General features: G+C 45.9%; 1 protein-coding gene and 1 long non-coding RNA gene across 2 annotated transcripts in view; one reads left to right on the forward strand and one right to left on the reverse strand.

Moving 5' to 3' along the window:
• Nucleotides 1-7,716, reverse strand: part of ANTXRL (anthrax toxin receptor-like) — a 57,004-nt gene extending 49,288 nt beyond the window's left edge. Inside the window, exon 1 of the mRNA XM_008643889.2 lies at nt 7,164-7,716. Within this exon, the coding sequence (XP_008642111.2) occupies nt 7,164-7,324 (161 nt within the window). The 5' untranslated portion in view covers nt 7,325-7,716. The remainder of the gene's footprint in view (nt 1-7,163) is intronic.
• On the forward strand, nt 3,732-7,152 carry LOC108444665. The gene is made up of 2 exons (XR_001859294.1): nt 3,732-4,427; nt 6,230-7,152. It is a non-coding gene; the product is annotated as an uncharacterized LOC108444665 (long non-coding RNA).
• Nucleotides 7,717-8,941: the final 1,225 nt, after the last annotated feature.

The following is an 8,941-nucleotide window of genomic DNA, read 5'->3' on the forward strand; positions in this document are numbered from 1 at the left end:
CACTGTCAGGAGCCCACATGGATCAACCCAGTACAATGTACAGCAGCCATGCAGCTTTGCAGTGGAAGTTAAAACCCCAACACTACCCAAACAGTAAATATTTTTATTACCGTATGTACACAGAGAAGGCAGCAGGATCCAAAGCCTTTCATCCCTGCTGAAACTGACCCAGTGAAACCCCTTGAAAGCACAGAGCTGCCCCTTGTCCTGTTCCACATACACATACCCCCCATTCCCATTTTCCTCAATTGCAGATTAGCTGAAGGCAGCAATTCCAGACATCCTGGAGCAAGTAAAAGAAACATTATTACTGATGCTGGGTTTAGTCTGAATATGGTGTCAGGAGAGTATAAGACCTCCTAAGTTTGTAGGTCCCCGTAAGTCTCTACCCCCTTGAGCTAACAGTGGCCCTGTACATGGCCCATTGCTCACAAATGTGACACTATTGTTATTTGGAGGGCTCTTTGTGGTCACAGCCACATTGTAGACAACAGAATTCTTGCACATGGCTAATAATGGCTCTGCAATAAAAGCAAACCCTGGGGCATCTAGTCTGTTGTGGTTTCAGACATGCCCGAGTGTTCATCCACCCCTCTGCTCCCTTCTGAGCTACCAGAGCATTCAAAATGACAAGAGTCCTCCTCTCCCAAACAATGCATATAGCAAGTATGGAAGGGACCTTGACTGGTTGATGCACCCAGGCAAGAAAGGACTAGTTTCTGTCATCTGCTCCAGAGACAATTAGAAACACGGGCAGAGAGTCATTCTGAGACAGCCCTTGTTTCAGAGTACTTGTAACATTAATGGACAAGACAAGGGCTGGAATGGGGAGGGGAAGATGCAGAGAAGTGACTGCAAACTGGGCTTTAATCCTAGGCCAGCATTCGAGCATATGACCCAAAGTACATGAATCCAAAAGTTTCATGACCAAACCCATTAATGTCATAGTTAGCTTTTGTCCTACGAATAAAGTCTGCAGCAATATTACAGATTTCTCTGAAATCATGCCTCAAACAAAACACTGCCCTTTGATCCTACAGTCATCCATTTCATTCACAAACCCTGTCCACCTGGTGCTATACTATAGTTCTTGCTAAGTCCCTCACCAACAACAGGGCACAAAGTGAAATTCAGAAGCGATGCTCACTGCATTCAACCACTTCAGATCTCCCTGTAAAGCTCCAGGGATGCTCTGAGCAGCATCAGGACAAGAAGACCCACTCTGAGCATCCTGGTATTCTGCAGCACAACACAGGGAGCAAAGCAGGGCACACAATCCCAGCCATGCTGCAACACTCTTAACAAGGTGCAAATGATAGGCAGAAGCAGGAATATATAACTCTTGAGCCGTTAATAGCTCACAGGAGTCAATTCATTTCTCCATTTGAGATTAGAAGATTCAATCCTACTACACCTCATGCAAATTCACAGTTTAGAACAGTGAATTTGGCCTGCAAACCCAGACAAAAGTAAGGAAATTCTTAATCACTGAACACACGAATAATAATCCTAGGTCTGTGGGAATCTTACGGTTTACTTCCTTGGCTCAAGCCCCAAATAAATCAGATTTAGTTACATGCATAAATACACTGCAAATGACAAGCTGCCATGGCTTTTTCTTCCCGTTAACTGTACATGTTTTCTGTCAAATAATCATTACCCATTAGCTTTGCCTTGTGTTTCATAAAGAATTTTTCTCTTGGACTGAAGGAAGGAGAATTGGTTTTCCTGAATATTTCTTTTTTCCTGAAAGAAGCCAAAGCTGGCAGAAAAATACCAGACAAAATACAAACAAATAAAACCTGGTTCAAATAACATAGGTATGTATGAGACAGAATAAAAATTTGCTTTGAAACATTCCAAGCAATTATACCTGGTTGTAAACAAATCATAACACTGGCTGCAATATAACCACAACAAAGAAAGATACAAAGGCAAAATACCAACAGATTATGTTTTGAAAACAGTAAAAAAAAATACTGCTTACAGGAGTTGGAGATTACGAGAGGTGTCATGGTAGACCATGTGGTCAAGTTATAAGTGAGGGAAGTCAGAAAGCACTTTTAAATGCGCACACAGAAATCAGTGTTATCAAAGGAACAAAGCTGATACTTTTGTTCAGACAGCAACTCCTCTCAGCTGACATGCATCAGGTTCTATATCTTATCTGAAGTCTGGCTGCAGGAGGTAGATGTTCTTACTTAGAGGAAACAGTGGTTTAGTGGAAACAGCAGTGGTTTAAAAGTCAGTCGATACAAACTTTGCAAATGTAATTAATGTAGGTGATAGAACATGTGTGCGGACACCTATTTTTGCCAGCAGTTTGATTTCCAACCACAACAATGTTGTTTAGCCACTCATCCCCTTCCCACACACTGTGCAAAACCAGCACACAGAGTGGCAGTGGGCTGAGATAGCATGGAGAGAGAAGCTGGAGAAGTTCCTACAGGTCCAGCTCCATCCTAATGATCTTAGGCAGGGACTATGTGAGGCAGGAAAAGAAGCAGAGGGGTGCAGTGAGACCCTAAGGCAAAAAAATTTTGCTCTCACTAATACTTGTAATTCATGAGTGCTAAATTCATTCAAACCATTGGCAAGGAAATCTGGGGGGGTGGGGAGGGAAGCAAATAATGTGTTTACCAAATGCTCTTTGTTTGCTTTAAATATGGGATATTGTGCAAAAAACAAGATATGTGGAGATCAGCAATTCCCTCTAGTTGCCTTAAAATTATAGAAGGTGACCTCAAAAAGCAGCTTTTGTTCTGAAAGCTTTTGGCAAATCAGGAAGGATCAACCTGTTTCCCTCCTGACACTTCCCACAGCCACAAAACTGTCCTTTCAAGGGCAAGTTGAAAAGGGATGCACAGACTCAAAAAACAAAATCAGGAAGGATATTGGACAGGGTAGCTAAATCCCACCTAATAAGAGGTTGTGCTCTTCCCCACCAGCTCCCCACCAGCGACATTCACCTCTGGAGCAAGGCTTACTAAATTTAAAGAGAGGCAGCTGCAAAATGGATTACAAGTGAGAGATTGGGCACATTGTACTGATGTCTTTACCAAAGTTGCTGGTGACACAGAAGCTCTTGGGAGCACAGGAGACAAAGTAAAATTGATGTGAAAGGCAATACATTTGTGGGCCCAAAGAGACAAAGAGGGACTATACAGAAGTTCAGGGGGAAAATGGGGAGTGGAGAAAATGTAGTTAAGCCAAACATCTGAACATAACAGTTATAATCCAAGAAAACCAGCCAACACTATCAATATATTTCTGCTGCTGTAATCTGCACTGTAGAAAAAGGAAATATTTTCCCAAGCCTGTGCAGCTCATTTTTCCTCAAAATCTAAACAACTTTTAGCAAACATCCCAAATAGGAAAAATAACAAAATACTATTCTCTACCTCACAGTCAAAAATAATCAAGAAACTGCTTCATATTTGGTAAATCGCAACACAGATAGCTGTGGAGCTCAGACCTGTCATGTCAAGCATTGCCAGCAGCAGATATTTATGCTAAGTCTAAGTCCTTGCTTTAAAAGGGTTTCTATTTGTTGCATTAATAAACAATCATAATGATGCTACCAGGCACTATTATAATTAGGAAACACCAGAGGTCAGTCATCCTTTCTTCTCTTCAAGTGCAATTCAATATGATTACAAACAACAGCTGGATGTTAACAGCAAGGCAGGATGAAAGGGAGTTATTTACATTCTCAAGCACAAATATTTCACTATAAGACCTGATGGTCAAGTAGTCAAATCCCTAACAGGGCCTGTCCTCCACAGTTTGGGATGGGACTGAAACAAGTCCTTTGTGCACCAGGATAAGCACATGAAGCAACCAAAGGAAATCAGAACTACTCAACAATCAATTATGTCTGGCTTAAGAGCTTTTTATGCGGTTTAAAGGTAAAAATGAGATCTTTGCTATCACAAGTGACTTGATCTTACTACATGCCATAGGAGAGGTAGGTGTGCCAACTCCAATGTATACTGCCTTACCTCATCAGAGAGTGACTTAGTTGCAAACAGAAGAATCTTTGCTGCTTCAATACGATACTTTAAAGTCTTCCACTACACCTCCAAACAAGCTCAAGCCTGCATAACTCAAAAAGCACAACGTAGAGACAGTGCAAGACTGCAGACTTTAGGCAGCTGCCTCTGCAGCCAGCAAATGTCCCGTTCTTCCAGCTTCAAGAGATTTCCTCATTCAAGCATCCCCAGAGACAAACAAGTCCTAATGTAGCTCTGGCACAGTCAGACAATCCTAAGGAGGATGATGGCTGCTCTCCCTCCTACACATGCTGCTTTTCCCTTTCATTATGCCAGCTTTTTGGGGCATCTAAGGTTTAGTAGCACTGCTCTGATCTTGCCTATCCTATGGAGTTAACATGAAGGACTGCAATCAACTCCAGGCAGAGAAAAATGGTAAGAAAACAGCAATTTTCTTTTTTCTAATTGGTAGCATAGGTATTACACCAATAACTTCACCAGAAGATGATCTTTTCCATCTGATGATTGTTGCCTGCAGGATTAAATCCCCAGAGACTTTGCCAGGCAGAATGAAAAGGAAAAATCATGCCCCAACAAAGTCATTGCAGTAACATACACTGCATGAGGAGAAAGGTTTGTTGTCTTCTTCCAAATTGCCTCCTACTGATGTGTGATTACATCTTTCTATTGGGAAGCAAAGCAGACTTAAAGTCTTTTTGGTTCAACCAGGCTGACTTTATAGACAGGACCTGTCATTCAGCTCACTACAGGGTCACAGGATTAAAGCCCAGTGTTTTCACAGAACCAATACTTCAATCCCAGTGCTAGACAGCTAACTAAGGCTGAATGCATCTAACTCCAGACTGGCAGGGCACCAACAAAGGGAGGCAATCCCCAAGCCATAGGGGGATATTTTGTGGTGTATATGGCTGGGTTTTTCTGGGGTTTCTCCCATCTAAAAGTAGAGACAGAATTCTTTACAGATATATGTCAGCATGGATCCAATTCTAAAAAAAAAATTGTCCACTGCATTTACAGATTTACCAGATGCTTCTAACTGGCTTCCTGCCTTCTCTCTACCTGAAATACCCTTACCCTTCTCAACATTAATGAATTCTCAACACTATCTAGTTCCTTTCTGATGGACTGTCCCAAAATCCAGGGTCTATCCACTCAGTTAGTCCTCCCTGCCTCCATAAAGCTCCTTGTGTTGTGCCAGATGTCACAGAATACAGCTGGGATAAATACACCCTCAGCCAGCACAGGACCTACAGTTCCCAAGATCTGGCACTCTAACGTTACCCATATGGATTGTAATGCAATCTCATTGAGACCAAAAGCAGCTTTGCCACCACAATGCTGTGTACTTGCTAGGAGCAGGGATAGATTCTAAAACCACTGAGGGGCCCAAGTAACTCTTAACACAGCTTTTTACCACAGAGGAACTCTTTGGTATAACTCTCAAAGCTTATAAGGACTGAGTTTGCAACTGAAGCTAAAGAGAATTTTTCCATTGGAACCCAAATGCATGACTTTTTACTTCAACCATGATCATAGCCAGTTTCCAGTAGACCAGTGTAGTGAGTGGACAGCATCTGAAACAAAAGGAAAGACCTGTGGCTTGCTAAAATACATTATTTCAGGTCCAGAGTACTAGAGAGGAACTTGCTTACATGATCGACTTCCTACTGTTTGAAGATCAGTGTCTCTGAGCAAATTGCTCTCTTCTCTGCTTTTATTTCCTCAAATACAATATGAATGGTAACAGCACAGTCAGTAAAGTGCTTTCTGGAATATAGATGAAAAGTAGCACAGGGGCACAGTGTGGAGATTGCTAGGGGTACTCAATGTCACTGTAACAAAGAAATTGTACTATAGAAGATAGAGAACCCATACTGCTATCAGCAACATTCATTGCTACAGGGAATTCAGTGTGGGAACTGGGCAGAATGACAGTGCCAGTCACTTCTAGGAAGCCTGGCAGGAATGAATTTGAGAACACTAGCCCCCCACAGTGTCCTTTCTGGACAAAAGGTTACTTCAGGAACAAGTTCAAGCAAAAGAAAAACAAAACAATGACCACATGGTGTATTAGTGTATCTTTTAGAAAGGCAGAATGCCTTTGATCTTCAGCTTCTTTTCCTCTAAAACCAGAATCACTACTTAATGATAACTTCTTACCTTCTTGAATACAGAAATATACATCCTGAGTAATAGTGACTTTTTACCTCTTGCAGGCTGTGCAGAGGGCCTTATGGATTGATCAGTTCTCCCAACTGGGAAATAGAACAATGCAGACTTCATACCTGGCTTGTGGGCAAGAATCACATAGAAGTCGTCCATCTTTCATAATACCCTGCCACCTAGGTAACGCAGGATGTATTAGGTAACACAGCTATCACACTGTGGGACACTAACAATTTACTCCTAGAGTTAAATCCTTGGCTTTAACCTTCTGACAAGCCAGAGCAGTACACCAGAAGAAACAGAAATTTGTACCTCCTGAAAAACACCTGTGGGCGCACCAGCTTACAACTTGCTTTGCTAGTGCTTGCTAAAACTTGCCAACACATGTGAGCTTAATCACACCCCCAGCCATACCTGAATTCAGCTGACACAGTATTAAAGAGAAGTATTTGACAACCTATTTTAACAGATGTAACTCAAACACAGGTTTAAACAACTCCAAAGAAGCTGAGCAAAAATAAGTTTTACAAAACCTTGTTCCTATAACTGAACCTGTAAAAACACAACCACTCCATACAAGCAGTCTAGTCTTTAGGTACAGAGATGTCACCTGTGCTAAGACCCACAGGTGACATCTTTGCACATAGCCCAAGTCTTAACACAAAACTCCAGGCATGCTGGGGGCACTGACCAACATTCCCATCAAATCCAACTCACACCACACACCCCACATGCTACAACCTGAAAGCAATCCAATTTCCCAGGTTTGCACGCGCAACTAACTCAGCATAAAGGACGCTGCTCCCCTAAATGCTCCACTTGGGAGATATGCAAGTTTTGGGGAGCAAAAATAAGGAATGAGCCCCACACATCATGTCTGGCATCAGGAGAAGTCGTCCGGGAAGACGGGAGAAACAACGTCCCTGCTGCTGCAAGGAGTCACTGAAGGGTGAATAAACGTTTTTAAATGCGACTGTCACTTACTTATCCAGGACGAAGTAGAGATCAAAGGCACCGTGACAGGAGCGCTGCTCTTCTTGCTCTTCCTCCTCCTCCGGCCGGGCGCAGCAGATTAGGCTCCCCATTGCCAGCAAAAAGCAGCACAAAAATGCCGCTTTCTCCACACTGCTCCAGCAACTCGCCATCTTTTCCCTCTCCTTAATTCTTCCTCCTCCCCCAATCTCTCTCTCTCTCTCTCTGCAAATCTTACAGGCACTTGGGAAGCACCGAGAGCAGAGAGAAAAAAAAAAAAAGGAAACAAAAGAAAAAATCACTAACTTCAGAATCTCCGCTCAACCCTGAGAGCTCAAGGCAGCCCTACCCGCGGGGCGCCGGACCGCTAGCTCCGGGCACGGGGCTGAGCCCAGGCGGATGGTCCCCAGAACCCAGTCCCCATTCCCCGCCGCCTCGGCGGCTGCCCTGAGCGCCTCAGCCCCGTCCCGCAGGGAAAGAAGAGGCTCCTCTCGCAAGGGCCAAAGGCAGGAAGGGGCAGAGGGAGGGGAGCGGGAGGAGGGAGACAGGATCTTATGGGGGCAAGCTGAACTGGGACTTTCCTGTTCCGGGATATCGAGATGGTGAAGGCTGATGCGAGCGAGGGACCGAGGTTATGGACCGCTGCCCGGCGCCGCCGGGGCACAGGGCGGGCGTTCCTCCCTCCTTCCCTCTCGGACTGCCCTCGGGGCAGGACAGCGGGGAGCGGGGCAGGGTACTCCGCCGCCGGCGGGCAGGGAAGCCGCCCGGGGGCCGGGACAGCCCAGCTACATTCCGGAGCATCACTGCGCGTCCTGCTAAGCCTCTCTCCCGCAGGCTCGGGAGCGGTTTGGGCTGAGGGGAGATAGCGCCCAAGGCAGAAAGAAGTTGCTGCTGTAGGAGATGGGCGTCATGGCAAAAACCTGTGACAAACCAGAGGTGGGGGCACAACGCGAGGGAGCACTTAAAAAAAATCTGTTTGCAGCTGAGTGCAATTAAAAACACTATTGCTTGGGGGCGGGGGTAGGGGCAGGCTTTCATGGCCCTCTCGTGCCACAGCAAAATCTTTCTCTTCGTGGAAATCTTGGTTTACTCACACTGCAGTCTGAACACATGCTGCAGGCGATGAGTAATGATGAAATATCTTAATGGAGGCTTTGCACAGTAGCGTAATCGCTCCCGCCTGATACACACAGGTTACAAAGCGCTGCCCTGAAGAGATGGCCCAGCTCATCTGGATGCTGTCTCCAAAGTTTGAATAATTAGTGGCTTCCAGCTGCTTCCCCCTCCCCCACACTCTTTGCAGCCCCTAATTAAAAAAAAAAGAGCCACAGGGAGAGATGTGAGCAGAGTCACTTTGCATGACAGAGTTGGGGCTAGACATTTCTCTCTCGGGGCGAGGCTTCCATCGCAAGTCAAGGTGGAGAGAATCCATCCCCTGTGGGGTGCTGGCGCGCTGCCCCACCGGGCACAGCCCCCCGAATACCCAGCGCTTCGCCGGGGCTTCTTCACCCGGGAATAGGAGCCGTAACGCTCCAGCCGGGAGCCGCTTCTACGTGCCAGCAGCAAAAAGTGACACCTCCTGCCCCCGACAAAGGTGGAACCCGCGGGGGGCACGGCCCACCCGGGCGGGCTCGGCCCTCTGCCCTGCGGCGCGACGCGGGAAGGGCCGCGGCGTGGGACGTGTGCGTTGTTTGCCCACGGGGGACGCCAGCGGTGCCCTGGGCCCTGCCCGCTCCGCCCTGAGTGCGCGGCTCTGCCTGGAAATGCTGGGATGCTCCTTGCAGCCCCCG

This window comes from Corvus brachyrhynchos, unplaced genomic scaffold (genome assembly GCF_000691975.1).
Source record: "Corvus brachyrhynchos isolate BGI_N302 unplaced genomic scaffold, ASM69197v1 scaffold61, whole genome shotgun sequence".
Classification (NCBI taxonomy): domain Eukaryota; kingdom Metazoa; phylum Chordata; class Aves; order Passeriformes; family Corvidae; genus Corvus; species Corvus brachyrhynchos.